This window comes from Procambarus clarkii, chromosome 90, assembly GCF_040958095.1.
Source record: "Procambarus clarkii isolate CNS0578487 chromosome 90, FALCON_Pclarkii_2.0, whole genome shotgun sequence".
In the NCBI taxonomy this organism is placed as follows: domain Eukaryota; kingdom Metazoa; phylum Arthropoda; class Malacostraca; order Decapoda; family Cambaridae; genus Procambarus; species Procambarus clarkii.
Window position 1 is genome coordinate 12,670,761 of NC_091239.1, and position 22,226 is coordinate 12,692,986.

Genomic DNA, 22,226 nt, shown 5'->3' on the forward strand with positions numbered 1-22,226 from the left:
AGCTATTTTAATCTCTTTCTGAAGGAAAGCAAAAGTCTATAAGACTATAATCAGTACCAGTAGCTAAAAGTTTGTACCTGAGGCTCTTGTATCTACCCGAGGCCTCTGTATCTACCCGAGGCCCTTGTATCTACCCGAGGCCTCTGTATCTACCCGAGGCCCTTGTATCTACCCGAGGCTCCTGTATCTACCCGAGGCCCTTGTATCTACCCGAGGCCCTTGTATCTACCCGAGGCCCTTGTATCTACCCGAGGCTCCTGTATCTACCCGAGGCTCTTGTATCTACCCGAGGCCCTTATATCTTCCCGAGGCCCTTGTATCTACCCGAGGCCCTTGTATCTACCCGAGGCTCCTGTATCTACCCGAGCCCCTTGTATCTACCCGAGGCTCCTGTATCTACCCGAGGCTCCTGTATCTACCCGAGGCCCTTGTATCTACCCGAGGCCCTTGTATCTACCCGAGGCTCCTGTATCTACCCGAGGCCCCCTGTATCTACCCGAGGCCCGTGTATCTACCCGAGGCCCCCTGTATCTACCCGAGGCCCGTGTATCTACCCGAGGCCCTCTGTATCTACCCGAGTCCCCTGTATCTACCCGCGTCTTCCAGGCAGAAGAACCACGAACATTTCGTCATTTCAGGTTGACTTCAGTCTGACGAAGGGCTCCGAGACGGAAGAGTACTCAGTCGTGAGGCTCAGCGCTCAGGCCGTCTACCCCAGCGATAGTCTCTACAACCGTATGTGGGTGAGGTTGTCTACTGACGAAGAGGAACGGGTGTGGGGAGCCGGGGAGCAGTACTCCTACCTTAACCTGAGGGGTCATTACTTCCCCATCTGGACCACAGAGCAAGGTAACCCCACGAGGGAGCGGGGGAGGGTCTGGATGTGTGATGGTAAGGGGAGGAGAAGAACCATAGAAAACGTAAACAAATGTTCTGTCTTCCCAAGAGATGACGTAACTACAATATTTTGTTGTTGGAAGATTATAACGTTTTTACAACGTTTTGTTTTTGTAAGATTATAACGTTTTTACAACGTTTTGTTTTTGGAAGATTATTACGTTTTTACAACGTTTTGTTTTTGTAAGATTATAACGTTTTTACAACGTTTTGTTTTTGTAAGATTATTACGTTTTTACAACGTTTTGTTTTTGTAAGATTATTACGTTTTTACAACGTTTTGTTTTTGTAAGATTATAACGTTTTTACAACGTTTTGTTTTTGTAAGATTATTACGTTTTTACAACGTTTTGTTTTTGCAAGATTATAACGTTTTTACAACGTTTTGTTTTTGCAAGATTTTCTTCATCATAATTCTATGAATGTATCTATGAATCTATGAGTTCATAGATACATAGAATTCATAGATTCATAGATACATTCATAGAATTCTGAATGAATAGATTCATAGAATTCATAAGATTCATAGATACATTAAGATTTTGTAAGATTTTTTTAACGTTTCTACAACATTTTGTTATTGTAAGATTATAACGTTTTTACAACATGTTGAATATGACCGAAAGGGTAATATTAATAATTCTAACATGAATCTTCTCAATATTTTTTTCCGTTTTTCTTCACTGTCGAGTGTAATTGAAAAATTAACTCTCCAAAATTCATTCTTTATTTTTGGTCTGAACGCATTTCGTAATGGTTCTTACATTTTCAAAGACTAGTTTACACATAACATACATCATATTTATACTCGTTTTGGGTGAGGTGACAGAACTATGCCATAACACGAATCAATGGGTATGAAAACATAAGAATGGAAGTAACTGCAGAAGGGCCTTCTGCAGTTACTCGCGTGGCGATCCTATCATATCCAAATCCCAGAATGATACCGGAAAGTTCCCCAACGTTCTGGTTTGGTTGTCCAATGTTTCCTTTAGGTTGCTGAAATGTTGTCACAACTATAGCTTAACGCTACACCATCGCACAACCTTCTTACAACGTTTCTACAACCAGGTATTCAGGTTTTATGTGAACGGAACACTAAAGCAATTCACATTGAAATCACAGTTACGTAATATAGTTATGAGTAAATACTGAAGCCATTGAGTGGGATCGAACCTGCGTCTCCGGACTTGTAGAGCTTCAATATTTTCTCACCAGTATAGTGTGGTCACAGGGGACAGCATGCCAGCAGACAGCCTGACCAAGGGCGACCTTCCACAGGAGTGGGACGAGACGGTATTATCGCCAACATTTCTGACCTAGACGGTGGTGCAGGAGGCCACTACTACACTACTTACTACCCTCAGGCATCCTTCTTATCCTCCAAGAGGTACTCCATGCTCATCCAAGACCACAGGTATGGTTGACCTTTGACCCCCGAGGTGTGGCTGTCTCTTGACCCCAGGTGTGCCTACTCTTTGACCCCAGGTGTGGGTATGGCTGTCTCTTGACCCCAGGTGTGGCTGTCTCTTGACCCCAGGTGTAGCTGTCTCTTGACCCCAGGTGTGGCTGTCTCTTGACCCCAGGTGTGGCTGTCTCTTGACCCCAGGTGTAGCTGTCTCTTGACCCCAGGTGTGGATGTTCCTTGACCCCAGGTGTGGCTGTTCTTTGACCCCAGGTGTGGCTGTTCTTTGACCCCAGGTGTGGCTGTTCCTTTACCCCAGGTGTGGTTGTCTCTTGACCCCAGGTGTAGCTGTCTCTTGACCCCAGGTGTAGCTGTCCCTTGACCCCAGGTGTAGCTGTCTCTTGACCCCAGGTGTAGCTGTCCCTTGACCCCAGGTGTAGCTGTCCCTTGACCCCAGGTGTAGCTGTCCCTTGACCCCAGGTGTAGCTGTCCCTTGACCCCAGGTGTAGCTGTCTCTTGACCCCAGGTGTAGCTGTCCCTTGACCCCAGGTGTAGCTGTCCCTTGACCCCAGGTGTAGCTGTCCCTTGACCCCAGGTGTAGCTGTCCCTTGACCCCAGGTGTAGCTGTCCCTTGACTCCTGAATGCAACCCACAACAGTTGCCTAACTCCCTGGTACTTATTTAGGTGAACCGTAGTATCAGGTGAAAGGAAACGTGCCTAACCACTTCTGTTCAGGGACGGCTGGACGGTAGAGCGACGGTCTCACTTCATGCAAATCGGCGTTCAATCCCCGACCGTCCACAAGTGGTTGGGCACCATTCCTTTCCCTCCGTCCCATCCCAAATCCTTATCCTGACCCCTTCTCAGTGCTATATAGTCGTAATGACTTGGCGCTTTCCCCCCTGATAGCTCCCTTCCCTTCCTCCCAGGGATCGAACCTAGGATCCTCAATTATGAGTTAAGGACGTAGACCACTGTGCCACAGGCCCATGTCATCTATGGTCACTCTCCTGTGTATACTTACACACTTCAGCACCTGGTGACTCCCTCTGCCAGGTACCTCGTCCTCGACTTCACGGACCCGACGCGGCACGAGGTATTCCTTCACAGCGACCGGCTGGAGGCGTCGACGGTGTGGGGGTCAAGCCTTTTGGGCACGGTCCAGGCGGTGACCACCATCCTTGGCACTCAACCTCCCCTCCCAGAGTGGATCATCAATGGTGCCTGCCTTGGTCTCCAGCATGGCACCCAGCAGGTAAGGTCTACTCCAGCATGGCACCCAGCAGGTAAGGTCTACTCCAGCATGGCACCCAGCAGGTAAGGTCTCCTCCAGCATGGCACCCAGCAGGTAAGGTCTACTCCAGCATGGCACCCAGCAGGTAAGGTCTACTCCAGCATGGCACCCAGCATGGCACCCAGCAGGTAAGGTCTTCTCCAGCATGGCACCCAGCAGGTAAGGTCTTCTCCAGCATGGCACCCAGCATGGCACCCAGCACGTAAGGTCCATTCCAGCATGGCACCCAGCACGTAAGATCTACTCCAGCATGGCACCCAGCACGTAAGATCTACTCCAGCATGGCACCCAGCACGTAAGATCTACTCCAGCATGGCACCCAGCACGTAAGATCTACTCCAGCATGGCACCCAGCACGTAAGATCTACTCCAGCATGGCACCCAGCACGTAAGATCTACTCCAGCATGGCACCCAGCAGGTAAGGTCCATTCCAGCATGGCACCCAGCGCTACTCAACAGTTGAGGCAAACATTGGCACTCTGCTATGTCTTCACTACTTCAAAACATATTTCATGCCATTTTGACCACCATGGTAAGAATTGGTTGTTGATTTTTGACCACCATGGTAAGAATTGGTTGTGATTTTTGACCACCATGGTAAGAATTGGTTGTTGATTTTTGACCACCATGGTAAGAATTGGTTGTTGATTTTTGACCACCATGGTAAGAATTGGTTGTTGATTTTTGACCACCATGGTAAGAATTGGTTGTTGATTTTTGACCACCATGGTAAGAATTGGTTGTGATTTTTGACCACCATGGTAAGAATTGGTTGTTGATTTTTGACCACCATGGTAAGAATTGGTTGTGATTTTTGACCACCATGGTAAGAATTGGTTGTGATTTTTGACCACCATGGTAAGAATTGGTTGTGATTTTTGACCAACATGGTAAGAATTGGTTGTGATTTTTGACCACCATGGTAAGAATTGGTTGTGATTTTTGACCACCATGGTAAGAATTGGTTGTGATTTTTGACCAACATGGTAAGAATTGGTTGTGATTTTTGACCACCATGGTAAGAATTGGTTGTGATTTTTGACCACCATGGTAAGAATTGGTTGTGATTTTTGACCGCCATGGTAAGAATTGGTTGTTGATTTTTGACCACCATGGTAAGAATTGGTTGTTGATTTTTGACCACCATGGTAAGAATTGGTTGTTGATTTTTGACCACCATGGTAAGAATTGGTTGTTGATTTTTGACCACCATGGTAAGAATTGGTTGTTGATTTTTGACCACCATGGTAAGAATTGGTTGTGATTTTTGACCAACATGGTAAGAATTGGTTGTTGATTTTTGACCACCATGGTAAGAATTGGTTGTTGATTTTTGACCAACATGGTAAGAATTGGTTGTTGATTTTTGACCGCCATGGTAAGAATTGGTTGTGATTTTTGACCACCATGGTAAGAATTGGTTGTGATTTTTGACCAACATGGTAAGAATTGGTTGTGATTTTTTACCAACATGGTAAGAATTGGTTGTGATTTTTTACCACCATGGTAAGAATTGGTTGTTGATTTTTGACGTGGGAGTTGGTGTTCCACAGATGCTGTACTACTATGATATGGCCAAATCTGCCGGAGTGGTGGTGAGCGCCCTGTGGGTCCAGGACTGGTCAGGGACCACAGAGACCGCCTTCGGTCACCGCGTGTACTGGAACTGGCGCTGGAATCAAACTTATTATCCAGGTAATTGACACTCGAAAGTCTTTATTTTGGTCATTGTACACCCTGGACTCATGCTGTTGGGGGGTAGTGGGCCCTATACTCATCCTGTAGGTGGTAGTGGGCCCTATACTCATCCTGTAGATGGTAGTGGGCCCTATACTCATCCTGTAGATGGTAGTGGGCCCTATACTCATCCTGTAGATGGTAGTGGGCCCTATACTCATCCTGTAGATGGTAGTGGGCCAAGTACTCATCCTGTTGGGGGGTAGTGGGCCAAGTACTCATCCTGTTGGGGGGTAGTGGGGCAAATACTCATCCTGTAGGTGGTAGTGGGCCACATACTCATCCTGTTGGGGGGTAGTTGGGGGGTAGTGGGCCCTATACTTATCCTGTTGGGGGGTAGTGGGCCCTATACTTATCCTGTTGGGGGGTAGTGGGCCCTATACTTATCCTGTTGGGGGGTAGTGGGCCCTATACTTATCCTGTTGGGGGGTAGTGGGCCCTATACTTATCCTGTTGGGGGGTAGTGGGGCAAATACTCATCCTGTAGGGAGATAGTGGGCCCCATACTCATCCTGTTGAGGGGTAATGGGCCAAATACTCATCCTGTTGGGGGGTAATGGGCCAAATACTCATCCTGTAGGGAGATAGTGGGCCCCATACTCATCCTGTTGAGGGGTAATGGGCCAAATACTCATCCTGTTGGGGGGTAGTGGGCCCTATACTTATCCTGTTGGGGGTAGTGGGCCCTATACTCATCCTGTAGGTGGTAGTGGGCCCTATACTCATCCTGTAGGTGGTAGTGGGCCCTATACTCATCCTGTTGGGGGGTAGTGGGCCCTATACTCATCCTGTAGGTGGTAGTGGGCCACATACTCATCCTGTAGGGGGGTAGTGGGCCACATACTCATCCTGTTGACAGTAGTGGGCCCTATACTCATCCTGTAGGGGGGTAGTGGGCCCCATACTCATCCTGTTGGGGGGTAGTGGGCCCCATACTCATCCTGTAGGCGGTAGTGGGCCACATACTCATCCTGTAGGTGGTAGTGGGCCCCATACTCATCTTGTAGGTGGTAGTGGGCCCCATACTCATCCTGTAGGGGGGTAGTGGGCCACATACTCATCCTGTAGGGGGGTAGTGGGCCCCATACTCATCCTGTAGGGAGATAGTGGGCCACATACTCATCCTGTTGACAGTAGTGGGCCCTATACTCATCCTGTAGTGGGGTAGTGGGCCACATACTCATCCTGTAGGGGGGTAGTGGGCCCCATACTCATCTTGTAGGTGGTAGTGGGCCACATACTCATCCTGTAGGGGGGTAGTGGGCCCCATACTCATCCTGTAGGGAGATAGTGGGCCACATACTCATCCTGTTGACAGTAGTGGGCCCTATACTCATCCTGTAGTGGGGTAGTGGGCCACATACTCATCCTGTAGGGGGGTAGTGGGCCCCATACTCATCCTGTAGGGAGATAGTGGGCCACATACTCATCCTGTTGACAGTAGTGGGCCCTATACTCATCCTGTAGTGGGGTAGTGGGCCACATACTCATCCTGTAGGGGGGTAGTGGGCCCCATACTCATCTTGTAGGTGGTAGTGGGCCACATACTCATCCTGTAGGGGGGTAGTGGGCCCCATACTCATCCTGTAGGGAGATAGTGGGCCACATACTCATCCTGTTGACAGTAGTGGGCCCTATACTCATCCTGTAGTGGGGTAGTGGGCCACATACTCATCCTGTAGGGGGGTAGTGGGCCCCATACTCATCCTGTAGGGAGATAGTGGGCCACATACTCATCCTGTTGACAGTAGTGGGCCCTATACTCATCCTGTAGTGGGGTAGTGGGCCACATACTCATCCTGTAGGAAATGAGTATGTTGTGGTCTCCATACTCATTTTGCTTCATAAATTCTTTTAAATTCTGTACACCAACTACTGCTAGACACGGAGGGTCGAGCGAGGTATGTAACAGTGTCGAACTCTCCTAGTAACTGCCCCATTCACACTGGATTTTATAGATAACAATAGCCTTTAAATCTTTCGGACGGGAGACATCTCCCGTCACGCAAGGTGCAGTCGCGCCTCCACAGATCTCCAGTATCAGCTATTGATACTGGTAATGGCTCAAAAGGGCCACCACTTACGGGCTATTCATGCCCGTGCCACCTTTTGGGTGGCTTAATCTTTATCAATCAATCAATTAAATCTTTCCCAATTTGAACAGTAGCTCCCCCTACTGCACCCTAATCCCTCCCCTCAGTGATTCAGGGATCACTCTCTTCCCTACAGATCTGGACTTGACTATCCAGACTCTCCTGGAAGATGGTGTACGGGTGATGACTTACATCAACCCGCATCTGATTGAGGGCAGCGATATGTTCCAGGAGGCGGCTACTCTTGGTTATCTTATGATGGACGGTGCTGGGGACCCCTACAGGCAAGACTTTGGGGGGTTCCTGGCGGGTACTGTGGACCTCCTGAACCCCGAGGCCAAGGCTTGGTATAGAGGTGAGATGATTCGTATTTTATTTTACTCTTTGCGATTGCTATTTTTTTCATATCTTGTGTTCTATAATTTTTCTTCTCCGTTTTCTGTTTCCAAGTCAATGTTGCGTGGGTTGAAGTCACCCATAATTATTAGTCGGGATACATTCCTCTTCGTAACTGATGCATGTTTCGCTTTGATAGTTATTGTTGTATCTGTTGTACTGTATCTGTTGTATTTCTGTTTGAACCTCCTGCCGTTGTTGTGGATGGTTCTGTGTGTGCGCATGCTTGTGTGCGCATGAATGGATGCGTGTATGTGTAAACATTTGTTTACATTTTTGCTCACTTCGGAAACAAGGGAGATGTGAGTGACTCGGGTTTCCCTTCGCAGACGAGATGGTGAAGAACATGGTGGACCTCGGCCTGGCCGGCTGGATGGCCGACTTCGGAGAGTACACCAGACCGGATATGTTCTCCGCCAACCTGGCCCATGACCTGGAGGCCAGACACAACCTCCTGCCGGTGGAGTGGGCCAGCTGCAACAGGTCAGCTTCTACCACACTACTCAATCTTCGGCTCTACCCTGTATACCTCACTATCTACCCCTATACTATTCTACCACAGCTATTTCATTACAGAATAAAGTGTGTTTATATATATTCATAGACGTTACATATATATAATGTGTGTCTGTGAGTGTCTCTCTGAGTGTGTCTTACCCAGGGAAGTGCTTGAGGCATCCGGCCAGCTGGGGCAGGTGGTTCCGTTCATGCGGTCCGGAGGACTAGGGGCTTCAGGATACCAGGTGCTGGCTTGGGCGGGCGACCAGAACGTCGACTGGTCTCTGGGTGACGGTGTGGCCACCACCATCGTTGCTGGTGAGGCTGGTGGTTGTGGTGGTAGTTTTTGGTGGTGGTTGTGGTGGCAGTGGAAGAGAGACTTATAATTCACCGTCCTCACGCGAACCGATTTTATTTGTTGATGCTGTTGAGATTTTTGTGTTTATGTGTGTGTTTTTCGCATTTTTGCATCTTGATGTGCTTTAGTGACTCTTGCGTCCTAGTGGTGTGTTTAAGGCATTCACGAGGAATGACGTCCTAAAGTTCATAAAAATTTAAGGGTTTTAGAACCGATTGATTCTAATCACCTCGTTTCCTCGTCTACAGCGCTGAGCTTGGCGCTGAGCGGGATGGGGGTCACCCACTTCGATATCGGAGGGTACACAGCCATGCCTCCAGTCCTCGAGCGCAGTAAGGAGCTGTTTCTTAGGTCGGCCGAGTACGCTGTCTTCACGCCCGTGATGAGGACCCATGAAGGTAAGGTGGTGGGGAAGGCCGTGGTGGCCCGGCTTGTGTGTAGTTAGGTCTTGATCGTGGATGCAAATGGTCGTTAGGGGTTGTTTTGTAGTGTGTGTGTGTGTGTGTGTGTGTGTGTGTGTGTGTGTGTGTGTGTGTGTGTGTGTGTGTGTGTGTGTGTGTGTGTGTGTGTGTGTGTGTGTACTCCTCTAGTTGTGTTTGCGAGGGTTGAGCTCTGGCTCTTTGGTTCCGCCTCCAGTGTGTGTGTGTTTTATTAATGCTTTAATAACCCTCCAGAGGTTGATAGACCTTAATAACCCTCCAGAGGTTGATAGGCCTTAATAACCCTCCAGAGGTTGATAGGCCTTAATAACCCTCCAGAGGTTGATAGGTCTTAATAACCCTCCAGAGGTTGATAGGCCTTAATAACCCTCCAGAGGTTGATAGGTCTTAATAACCCTCCAGAGGTTGATAGGCCTTAATAACCCTCCAGAGGTTGATAGTTCTTAATAACCCTCCAGAGGTTGATAGGCCTTAATAACCCTCCAGAGGTTGATAGGTCTTAATAACCCTCCGGAGGTTGATAGGTCTTAATAACCCTCCAGAGGTTGATAGGTCTTAATAACCCTCCAGAGGTTGATAGGCCTTAATAACCCTCCAGAGGTTGATAGGTCTTAATAACCCTCCAGAGGTTGATAGTCCTTAATAACCCTCCAGAGGTTGATAGGTCTTAATAACCCTCCAGAGGTTGATAGGCCTTAATAACCCTCCAGAGGTTGATAGGTCTTAATAACCGTCCAGAGGTTGATAGGCCTTAATAACCCTCCAGAGGTTGATAGGTCTTAATAACCGTCCAGAGGTTGATAGGTCTTAATAACCCTCCAGAGGTTGATAGGTCTTAATAACCCTCCAGAGGTTGATAGGCCTTAATAACCCTCCAGAGGTTGATAGGTCTTAATAACCGTCCAGAGGTTGATAGGCCTTAATAACCCTCCAGAGGTTGATAGGTCTTAATAACCCTCCGGAGGTTGATAGGTCTTAATAACCCTCCAGAGGTTGATAGGTCTTAATAACCCTCCAGAGGTTGATAGGTCTTAATAACCCTCCAGAGGTTGATAGGTCTTAATAACCCTCCAGAGGTTGATAGGTCTTAATAACCCTCCAGAGGTTGATAGGTCTTAATAACCCTCCAGAGGTTGATAGGTCTTAATAACCCTCCAGAGGTTGATAGGTCTTAATAACCCTCCAGAGGTTGATAGGCCTTAATAACCCTCCAGAGGTTGATAGGCCTTAATAACCCTCCAGAGGTTGATAGGCCTTAATAACCCCTCCAGAGGTCGATAGGCCTTAAGTTCAACACCTAACCAAGCAAGTCCAAACTCAGTCTTGTGTCAAGGTATTGGACGTGATCCGCCTATATTTAGCTTCCAGGTAGCACAGTATATAAGGTATACCAGAGGTATATTTTCCCGTGTGTATATTTGCTCACCCAAACTCTGCAAATTAGATTCTGGTGTTTATTTACACCTGTTTACGTGTGAGTGTATTATGTATTGATGCCGAAGTTAATGACTTAAGTGACGGTATAAAAAAGTGTTCTGACAGCCGTATTCAACCCGTCTATCCATACGGGTTCCTGTCTAACGAGCCATCTGTACCCGCGTCATTTTTTGTGCCTCTGTCTGTTCCTCTGTCTAAGGATCTTTCATTTCTTCTCTTACAGGGAACAAACCTGAGGCCAATCACCAGTTCTATTCTGATGAAGACACACTTAAGCAATTCGCTCGTTTGTCGCAGATACACTCCAAGCTTCTTCCCTACACCCGAGAGCTTCTTCAAGAGCTCTACACAACCGGTAAAGTCTTGTTCATCTCAGTAATCCCACAACCGGTAATTAAGGGAATATTCAAGTATCAGGGGTATGTTGACGACCGATGGTGGGTATATTCTGTGGCACTATGATGCCCTCTGACCCTTGATAAGAACATAGGGTACTTATGCCTTTACACACCAGTGCCATGTCTCCACCACTGGTGTGGAAGACCACTTGTGTCCCCTTCACATCAGGGGACAGCTGCATTCTCAACCATAACCCGCTCACAAATAAAAAAAAATTCTTAGTTCTAGAGGTTAGGTTATCTAATATCACAAGAGCATCTTAAGAGTATATTTTAAGATGGGATCAATTTCAGGTGTTTTCATGAAGTAATGGAAGACTGGAAATGACATCGTTACAATAGCTCACAGCACCGCTCCTGTGCCAGGTAGGTCCACTATGGGCTCACCATAGCCCGTGCTACTTGGAACTTGTTCCGAGTAGCTGAATCTATAACAACAACAACGACATCGTTACGTCTTTGACCTGACCTCTATGAACACTGGAGATGACCCGTGACCTCTATTTTGACCTCAGGAACGCCAGTCCAGCGACCTCTCTTCCTGGACTTCGAAGAGGACTCGGGGTCCTGGGATATCCAGTACCAGTACTTGTATGGGCCTGACCTGCTCGTGGCCCCAGTTATTCACAAGAACCAGGTGAGTTACGCCTTCCGTGGGTGAGTTACCCCTTCCGTGGGTGAGTTACGCCTTCCGTGGGTGAGTTACCCCTTCCGTGGGTGAGTTAGAATAAGGCTTACCATGAGCTATGGGTAGGGAAAGCTCTCAGCCAGCTAACAGGAGTCAGCAGTCGTCTGCTCCTGTAGCCTCCTGTGTAAAACTAGTAGGGTAAGGCTTACCATGAGCTATGGGAAGGGAAAGCTCTCAGCCAGCTAACAGGAGTCAGCAGTCGTCTGCTCCTGTGTAAAACTAGTAGGGTAAGGCTTACCATGAGCTATGGGAAGGGAAAGCTCTCAGCCTGCTAACAGGAGTCAGCAGTCGTCTGCTCCTGTACCCTCCTGTGTAAAACTAGTAGGGTAAGGCTTACCATAAGCTATGGTAAGGGAAAGCTCTCAGCCAGCTAACAGGAGTCAGCAGTCGTCTGCTCCTGTACCCTCCTGTGTAAAACTAGTAGGGTAAGGCTTACCATGAGCTATGGGAAGGGAAAGCTCTCAGCCAGCTAACAGGAGTCAGCAGTCGTCTGCTCCTGTACCCACCTGTGTAAAACTAGTAGGGTAAGGCTTACCATGAGTTATGGGAAGGGAAAGCTCTCAGCCAGCTAACAGGAGTCAGCAGTCGTCTGCTCCTGTACCCACCTGTGTAAAACTAGTAGGGTAAGGCTTACCATGAGTTATGGGAAGGGAAAGCTCTCAGCCAGCTAACAGGAGTCAGCAGTCGTCTGCTCCTGTACCCTCCTGTGTAAAACTAGTAGGGTAAGGCTTACCATGAGCTATGGGAAGGGAAAGCTCTCAGCCAGCTAACAGGAGTCAGCAGTCGTCTGCTCCTGTACCCTCCTGTGTAAAACTAGTAGGGTAAGGCTTACCATGAGCTATGGGAAGGGAAAGCTCTCAGCCAGCTAACAGGAGTCAGCAGTCGTCTGCTCCTGTACCCTCCTGTGTAAAACTAGTAGGGTAAGGCTTACCATGAGCTATGGGAAGGGAAAGCTCTCAGCCAGCTAACAGGAGTCAGCAGTCGTCTGCTCCTGTACCCTCCTGTGTAAAACTAGTAGGGTAAGGCTTACCATGAGCTATGGGAAGGGAAAGCTCTCAGCCAGCTAACAGGAGTCAGCAGTCGTCTGCTCCTGTACCCTCCTGTGTAAAACTAGTAGGGTAAGGCTTACCATGAGCTATGGGAAGGGAAAGCTCTCAGCCAGCTAACAGGAGTCAGCAGTCGTCTGCTCCTGTACCCTCCTGTGTAAAACTAGTAGGGTAAGGCTTACCATGAGCTATGGGAAGGGAAAGCTCTCAGCCAGCTAACAGGAGTCAGCAGTCGTCTGCTCCTGTACCCACCTGTGTAAAACTAGTAGGGTAAGGCTTACCATGAGCTATGGGAAGGGAAAGCTCTCAGCCAGCTAACAGGAGTCAGCAGTCGTCTGCTCCTGTACCCTCCTGTGTACAAAACAAACATTACATGCTCTTACCAGTTCATTGTTCTTCCTACAGGAGACGCAGACGGTGTACCTACCTGGAGGAGAGACAGGCTGGACATACCTATGGGGAACTGAGACGGTACAGGGCCCTGTTACCGTCACAATACCGTCCCCTCTTGGCTACCCAGCCGTCTACTATAGACAGAACTCCTCCTGGATCTCACTCTTCCAAGAGATCAATCAAGAGTTTGGTCTTGAGAGCAAGAGGCGGTTGACCGAGTGATAGCAACCCGGTTTTGGGCCTTTTCATCGGGTTTTTGTAATCGTAGAGGATGCGGGCAGCTGACTAAATAGAAACCGCTATATCATTCTGCCTTCGCCTGTCTCTTTTCAGCCATGGGGGGAGGGGGGAGTTCTAAATTAAACTGTCATTTAGTACATATTTCTGTCTCTCTCTCACCTTAAACTGTCTATCTTGTACTGTCTGCTATACAGTATATATATATATATATATATATATATATATATATATATATATATATATATATATATATATATATATATATATATATATATATATATATATATATATATATTTATATATATATATATATATATATATATATATATATATATATATATATATATATATATATATATATATATATATATATATATATATATATATAGATATCAGAGTATATACGACGAGTATAAGAAGCGTGGTCGAGGACCGGGCCGCAGGGACGTTGAGCCCCGAAATTATCACAAGGTAAAGAATAATTTTATCACACGTTAATCACTGGATTGCATCTTCTTGAGGTTATCTTGAGATAATTTCGGGGCTTAGTGTTCCCGCGGCCCGGTCCTCGACCAGGCCACCACCCCCAGGAAGCAGCCCGTGACAGCTGTCTAACTCCCAGGTACCTATTTATTGCTAGGTAACAGGGGCATCGGTGTGAAAGAAACATTTTGCCCTTTTGTCTCCGCCTCCACCGGGGATCGAACCTGGAACTTCTGGACTACGAATTCGAAGCGCTGTCCACCCAGCTGTCAGGAGAAACTCATTCCCATGCCGGGAATCGAACCCGGGCCTCCTGGGTGAAAGCCAGGTATCCTAGCCACTAGACCACATGGGACACGATATACGATCTGATTGTAGCTTGTGTACAATCAGACCACAGTCAAGAGACACTCTATGCGCCACCCCTAAGAGCAAGAACTAGGATAAAATATTCACCCCTAAAAAAAGTATGTGATTGCGTTTTCTGTCTGTATGTCTTTATTTTATTTTTTATTTATTTGTATATATGCAAAAAATCTTACATTCTTTTACTTTCATTCTTCCAGGATAAATTTTTATATTTTTAAATTATTTTACTAATTCTTGTTAATTGATATCATGCATAAAAATCTCAATATACGTCAAAATAAATAAAATACAGTTTCTATGTTAAACATACCAAGTAGGAGGCGGATAAAACAATGAACGTTAATGAATGTTAAATTATACACCCTAAGAACGCCTCGGATTACGTTCTCTGTCGGGGCCAGAGTTTCTGTACTCACCAAGTTGTGCTTGCAGGGGGTTGAGCTCTGGCTCTCTGGTCCCGCCTCTCAACTGTGTGTGTTGATTGGTGGGAGCGGGGTGGGTGGAGTCACCCGGTGAAGGGTGTTCTTGTAGTAAAGGCGGCCATTAAACTTCCCTTTTTCACCTTTCTATTATGTTTCAAAGGTGCCGAGGGCTATCTTCGATATCTTGAGATGATTTCGGGGCTTAGCGTCCCCGCGGCCCGGTCCACGACCAGGCCTCCTTTTTTGTTACACATTCCCCAGGAAGCAGCAGCCCGTAGCAGCTGTCTAACTCCCAGGTACCTATTTACTGCTAGGGTGAACAGATGCATTAGCATGGCAGCTAGAGAAAGTGTACACACCTGGCTGGTGTATTAAATCACACACCTGGATGACTGTGTCCCATCACACACCTGCATGTGTCCCAGCACACACCTGGCTAGCTTTACTAAAAGTCGAATATAATATCGGGCTATATATATTGTTCTCACAAAATATATGTACATTAAAGTATTCAAAATATAATAAGTAGTATCTAAGACAGAGCAGGGTTGGATAGACTGCACATTCCTTGACTGTAAGGAAGCAATCGTCATTGTTCTTCACATGAGACCCCTAACTGAAGCACAGTGTCGAAAAGGAGTACCTCGCGGAAAGAAATCAGAAAGCCATAGTGAGATGTCAAAGAGGAGATTATAAAGGTCATTTTTGACCACTGTATTATAGAATGCCATCAAAACTTACTGGAATATGTGTGGTGAAGGGTGATAAGGCTATAATCCACGGGATTGGAAAACCCATGGGATTAGAAAACTACGGGATTAGTAAACCAAGGGATTAGTAAACCATGGGATTATGAAGAGATTATGATGAATTAATTAGCTTTCTCATTGACGGTGAAGAATAAATGGGGGGGGGGGGGGACTGAGGTATACAATTGGATAAAAGTGGATAACAAAGGGGGGATTATAGACGTGGAATCGGTGGATTAATCCAAGTGTAGGTTGGATTAATAGGCGAGGATGGTTGATTATAAGCAGGAGATGCCTAGTTTCTGTCAATAAGGCAGACAGACAGACGACAGGAAGATAGGCAGTCAGACAGGCACAGACAGGTTGTGATGGAATATTACTGCCGTCCAGTACCGTCTTTCTGACCGTCTATCCTTACTGTCGATCTCTACCGTCGATAGACAGTCGTATGGTCTCACGCCCCGGGGCGAGGGTGGAGGCGAAAGCGATTTGTTTTTTGGTTAAATAATGAGTTTTGATGAAGTGGTGGAGGGTAGACAGCCTGCCCTCCGCGATGTGTCTTCTGGGGGCTGCTGCTGCTGCTGCTGCTGCTGCTGCTACTGCTGTTGCTGCTGCTGCTACTGCTACTGCTGCTGCTGCTGCCGCTGCTGCTGCTGCCTTCCACCTCTGGGAGACGATTCTCAAGCGACATCTCGTAGCCCTGAAAGGCAAAGTCTTCTTAAAACGCTCCATGTATCATTTTTTTCTTCCTCTTGCTCCCCTCTCAACGCTCCCCTCTCAACGCTCCCCTCTCAACGCTGCCCTCCCAACGCTGCCCTCCCAACGCTGCCCTCTCAACGCTGCCCTCCCAACGCTGCCCTCCCAACGCTGCCCTCCCAACGCTGCCCTCTCAACGCTGCCCTCCCAACGCTGCCCTCTCAACGCTGCCCTCCCAACGCTGCCCTCTCAACGCTGCCCTCCTAATACTGCCTTCCTCCTAAATCTGAGCTACTGAACTGCGTCGAGGAGTGATCACTTCCGCCACCCCGCCTGAGGCCTCGGAGGACGGCACCGTTTGGGCATCTGCAGGTTCGATAGTTTCTTAAAGTGTGAGTTTGTTTACATTTTCAAGAGGGAAGATCTTCCTCTTGGCTGCTTCAAGAGCCAAGAGATCATTAACGTATCTTTTTAACTACCTGATCCCTCACGAATTGCCTCGTTTGCGTCACCTTGGGAACTTATTAAAGTTTTAAGACAAGCTGATACAGAAGTTGAGGCAAATATGAACATAAATAATAAATATCTAATTAAATGTATAATAAACTAAACTAAATTTCTTTCAAATAAGAGCTAGCCTAAATTTCTTTCAAATAAGAGCTAGCCTAAATTTCTTTCAAATAAGAGCTAGCCTAAATTTCTTTCAAATAAGAGCTAGCCTTAATTTCTTTCAAATAAGAGCTAGCCTAAATTTCTTTCAAATAAGAGCTAGCCTAAATTTCTTTCAAATAAGAGCTATCCTAAATTTCTTTCAAATAAGAGCTAGCCTAAATTATTCCCGTCCTTGGTGCTTACAGAGAACACGGAGCAAAGTATCACTCTGGGTGAAAACTCCGCCCTCACTAATATGGAAATTATATGCCATTTCAAAATTACATCAACTTCTTTCTGTAAAGACTCGTGTCCGCCACTTCTAGCCGACCTTTTGAATTTCCCGCGCGCGCCTTTTTGTGTGAAGCCGTCACATGGCGGGCGGGAGACGAGCGCTAAGAGGATCAACACAAATCCCGTAGCAAAGCCGATTGGATCCTATTGAGGAGCGCGCCTAGGTGATTAAATTCTAATTACGAAAATGGCGCCGATTCGCAAGTGTTAATAGAATGGTAATGAAGTGAGAGATTGAGGAGTTTATGAGCAAACATGGCGTGTAGGAGGAGATAGGAGGCTTCCCATTGTTGGAACTTAATGGTATTTTTTTTTCTTCAATTTCTTTCCTTCGTCTGGCGTCTCTCGGCGACTGATTTGTCTTGTTTGTTTTCTTAATGGCTTCTGTGACAGGCTATCTGAGTCATGACTCCGTCGGCACATGCAAACTACAGAATTACTTTGGTTTCTTTTATAGAGACTGAATATGATCGTGTTTAAATGAATAACTGGAGATATTAAATGAATAACTGGAGAGTTAAACTGGAGATATTCGTTTATTCAAGGACTGTTTTGGTCTTTAAAATTTATAATACCACTTACAAAAGCCTAAAAAGGATTTTTTGTAGCTTTCCAATCTTGAGTTCTTTAGCATAGCTGTGGTACAGCGGTTAACTTTTTCATTTACATTTACTGACCCAGGCTCGAATCCTGGCAATAATGTAGATTTAAATTACTCTATCACAATGTAAATAAATAAATCTTAATGTATTAAAAGCATAAAAAGTGCAGGGAGGGAGAAGAATATAGTCCAGTGTGCAGGGAGAATCTGCAAGGTCCTCCTCTGAATGCCATTTATTCTTTTCACCAAGACTATGGGTCCACACATTTACGGGCTATTCATGCCCGTGCCACCTCTTGGGTAATCTTCATTAATCATTGGTCCACACTATTGACCCTTATGTAAACAAGGGGGATAGTTTAACCCTTTGTTATATTAATTTGTCTTCTATTAAAGCTACAATACGGCGTACCACAGGCTATTGAGAGTTAATTATAGTATATTAAATTAACCATCAAAACTTTCAGGACATATTGTTCATAAATATAGATGTATTTTTTACATTTATTTGATGTCTTGAGAAGAAATGAATATATATTATCTAGTTCACGTTCAGGTAAGTTCTTTAGGGTAATAAAAATACCTTGCTAAATTATAAGAGTGACTTAAGCTACCATAGATATTGCTTTTAAACTTACAAGTAATTTCTATGCAGTGAAATATCAGGAAAGTAACATCTTTTCTCCATTTGTCATCAATCAAATTTATGGAGAGAACTTGATCATTTTGGATATGTTCAGATAAGCCAAACTGTTTGGATCGAAAAAATATAATTATATAAATATAATTGAATCAAATTCCATTCGATAATCTTGGGAGGTGATCATATTGAAGGAATTTTATATGGAGACTTGATAGCAATGGGAGACTGTGGGGTTCCTGCTACCCCCCCTCCCCCCATCTTGCTGAGGGCCCCAGTTAACACAGATGAGTCCCCCCCACCTCTCATAAGGGGGGCCACCACCACAGAGCAGTGAGGGCCCCCACCACAGAAGCAGTGAGGGCCCCCACCACAGAGCAGTGAGGGGCCCCCCCACCACAGGGCAGTGAGGGCCCCCCCACCACAGAGCAGTGAGGGCCCCCAACACAGAGCAGTGAGGGCCCCCCACCACAGGGCAGTGAGGGGCCCCCCCACCACAGAGCAGTGAGGGCCCCCACCACCACAGTGCAGTGAGGGGCCCCCCAGAGCAGTGAGGGCCCCCACCACAGAGCAGTGAGGGCCCCTCCCCCACACAGAGCAGTGAGGGCCCCTCCCCCACACCGAGCAGTGAGGGCCCCTCCCCCACACCGAGCAGTGAGGGCCCCCAACACACAACAGCGCGAGAACTTGGCCCGCGACTTCGTCAGTGAGGTGTGACATCGCCCCATTTTCTCTGGTTATAAGCTGGGAACCCCACCGGGTGTGTGGCCCTGGGATAGGAAGGGGATGGATGAGGGGATGGGGGTTAGGGGAGGAGGTGGTCGTGAGGGGGTTAGGGGGGAAAAGGGGGGATGGTTAGGGGGGTTTGAAAGGACGAGAGACTTAAGTAATTAGGCATTTGGACGCTGTTTTATCTAGGTCTGACTGTGTGAAGCGGGCAACCCGGCTTAGTGGGATGGGGATAGTGTCCACTGGCTTCCCCTTCCCATTTTCCCCTCTCATTCCCTCTCCCAGTCACTCCTCCAGCACCCTAAGTAATGGGGTAGAGGGTCGTGGTGCTTAAATTGCTTCTTTCCTGTTCATAGTGTCTTAGTTATTGTTATTGGGGGGAGATGGTGTGGTTTGGGGTGTGGTATCATTGGATTGGGTGGTACAGTGTTTGGCCTCGTTAGTTGCAAGGTCGGCGTTCGATCCCCCGATGGTCTAAGTGGTTGGGCACTGTTAATTTGACCCGTTGTTATATCCCAGCTCCTTGTTCTCATCCCAGCTCCTTGTTCTCATATCCCAGCTCCTTGTCCTCATATCCCAGCTCCTTGTCCTCATATCCCAGCTCCTTGTCCTCATATCCCAGCTCCTTGTCCTCATATCCCAGCTCCTTGTCCTCATATCCCAGCTCCTTGTCCTCATATCCCAGCTCCTTGTCCTCATATCCCAGCTCCTTGTCCTCATATACTAGCTCCTTGTCCTCATATCCCAGCTCCTTGTTTTCATATCCCAGCTCCTTATCCTCATATCCCAGCTCCTTGTTTTCATATCCCAGCTCCTTATCCTCATATCCCAGCTCCTTGTTCTCATATCCCAGCTCCTTGTCCTCATATCCCAGCTCCTTGTCCTCATATCCCAGCTCCTTGTCCTCATATACTAGCTCCTTGTTCTCATATCCCAGCTCCTTATCCTCATATCCCAGCTCCTTATCCTCATATCCCAGCTCCTTGTTCTCATATCCCAGCTCCTTGTCCTCATATCCCAGCTCCTTGTCCTCATATCCCAGCTCCTTGTCCTCATATCCCAGCTCCTTGTCCTCATATCCCAGCTCCTTGTCCTAATATGTGTGTAGTGTGTACTGCAGGGGTCGTTATAGGTGGAAATATTTCTTCAAGGGTGGCAGTGGGGCCGACAACGTCTGACCTATGACGCTCCCATACCTTGCTGGTGTCAGCTTGCAAAGTTGGGCGAGGCTAGCCACAAGCATCTGGCCTTCTACTTTGGATAGACATTCTATTTTATAGATTTAAATTATATTCTAAGAAAAGATAATAGTCGTTCCCTTACTTCCTATAAATAATATTGAACCACACACGCTTAGAAATTAAATCGTTGCGTGTGAAATCCTAGCGTGTGAAATCCTAGCGTGTGAAATCCTAGCGTGTGTAATCCTAGCGTGTGTAATCCTAGCGTGTGTAATGCTAGCGTGTGAAATCGTAACGTGTGAAATCCTAGCGTGTGAAATCCTAGCGTGTGTAATCCTAGCGTGTGTAATCCTAGCGTGTGTAATCCTAGCGTGTGTAATCCTAGCGTCTAAAGTATAAGAGAAGAAAGAAGTCTCTCCTAAGGTCTGGGACTCGCTCCGTTACCCTTATTTTAGCGGCCATGAGGCGAGGGATTGACTTGCTCCCTGGGGGACAACACACTGCTAACCCACTTCCCCCATAAGCTTTACAATCCCGTGTTGCCGGCAGGCTAAATATGCCTTACGTGAGGCGTAGTCTTTTGCCCCTCGTCTGTACTAACGCATTACCCTCCGAGTACGCAGCATAAAAATTAAAAATTGATCATCTGTTTATGGTTAGTTTGGGGAAGGTGGTATGCCTAAAGGAGTTGCATTTTTATGAAAGTTTATGAGATTTTGTTTTATTTTTTTGTGGGCGCTGGGGGGTATATAGTGGTAATGTGGGGTACTTGATAAGGACGAAATTCCTGGAGGAATGGTAGGAGAAGAGCCGTTATGGTAGAGGGGAGTTTGGGGCAATGGTTTCCTCAATTGAGTGTTACTAGATAGTCATCTGTGAGACTACACAAAAACATTGCTCGTTAATTACTGGGGCCACGTGAATGATGTGTTGATGGGGGGAGGGGGGGTAAATGTTGCGGGTGTAACAGCCTAGTGGACCTGCTTGTTTTAAGGGACGGTATACACACACACACACACACAATTTTTTTTGGTCAAAGATCTATAACATGGTCAAGATGGATTAAAACAGGATTCGTATAGTCCATCAATTTAGTCAATCTCTCCGTCAACTTGATTCTACAGCAGGCAATTCCTCCCTCAGTTAATACAAGTTGAATAAGGAAGTAGAGTAGATGGAATAGATGGAACACATAATCTCTCTATATATCACTGTCAATCACATGTATCTATTTGTCTATCTCCCCTTCGATCCATCTATCTGTGAATATCATGTTTGAGCACAAAGCCCGTACTACGGTCATGTCTAACAACCTCTAATTGAGTCTAATTGTCCCACACGCAAACAAGCCAAAGGCGATGACCAATCAGCAGCTAGGGAGCGCTCGTTAGGTTGCCAGGCAGGAGGTAATTAGGCAGTTAAGGCTTGGCTGGGGTCGTTAACGCGTGTGTTAGGTCAGATCAGAAAGTGCCTTTTGGGTGTCTTAATTAACTCTGGGTTTGAAATCTGTGCAAAAGGACTTTTAAATGAGGGGGCTGGGATTTATGGCGTGTGTGTGTGTGTGTGTGTGGGTGGGTGTGTGTGTGTGGGTGGGTGTGTGTGTATGTGTGTGTGTGTGTGTGTGTGTGTGTGTGTGTGTGTGTGTGTGTGTGTGTGTGTGTGTGTGTGTGTGTGTGTGTGTGTGTTTACTAGTTGTGTTTTTGCGGGGGTTGAGCTTTGCTCTTTCGGCCCGCCTCTCAACTGTCAATCAACTGTTTACTAACTACCATTTTTTTTTTTCCACACCACACACACACACACACACCCCAGGAAGCAGCCCGTGACAGCTGACTAACTCCCAGGTACCTATTTACTGCTAGGTAACAGGGGCACTTAGGGTGAAAGAAACTTTGCCCATTTGTTTCTGCCTCGTGCAGGAATCGAACCCGCGCCACAGAATTACGAGTCCTGCGCGCTATCCACCAGGCTACGAGGCCCCTGTGGGTGTGTGTGTGTGTGTGTGTGTGTGTGTGTGTGTGTGTGTGTGTGTGTGTGTGTGTGTGTGTGTGTGTGTGTGTGTATACTCACCTAATTGTACTCACCTAATTGT

The 22,226-nt window shown here is 46.8% G+C and overlaps 1 protein-coding gene and 1 non-coding gene across 5 annotated transcripts in view; one reads left to right on the forward strand and one right to left on the reverse strand.

Moving 5' to 3' along the window:
* LOC123746583 (sulfoquinovosidase) overlaps positions 1-13,463 on the forward strand; it is a 19,551-nt gene extending 6,088 nt beyond the window's left edge. For all 4 annotated transcript variants that reach the window (XM_045728199.2, XM_045728201.2, XM_045728198.2 and 1 more), the window contains exons 4-14: positions 639-849; positions 2,179-2,314; positions 3,360-3,558; positions 5,152-5,293; positions 7,565-7,783; positions 8,154-8,307; positions 8,486-8,640; positions 8,929-9,078; positions 10,781-10,912; positions 11,471-11,592; positions 13,095-13,463. In XM_045728199.2, coding sequence (XP_045584155.2) covers positions 639-849; positions 2,179-2,314; positions 3,360-3,558; positions 5,152-5,293; positions 7,565-7,783; positions 8,154-8,307; positions 8,486-8,640; positions 8,929-9,078; positions 10,781-10,912; positions 11,471-11,592; positions 13,095-13,304 — 1,830 coding nt within the window. In that variant the 3' untranslated portion in view covers positions 13,305-13,463. The remainder of the gene's footprint in view (positions 1-638; positions 850-2,178; positions 2,315-3,359; positions 3,559-5,151; positions 5,294-7,564; positions 7,784-8,153; positions 8,308-8,485; positions 8,641-8,928; positions 9,079-10,780; positions 10,913-11,470; positions 11,593-13,094) is intronic.
* Positions 13,464-14,088: 625 nt separating this feature from the next.
* Positions 14,089-14,160, reverse strand: TRNAE-UUC (transfer RNA glutamic acid (anticodon UUC)). Its single transcript has one exon. It is a non-coding gene; the product is annotated as a tRNA-Glu (tRNA).
* Between the last annotated feature and the right edge of the window lie 8,066 nt (positions 14,161-22,226).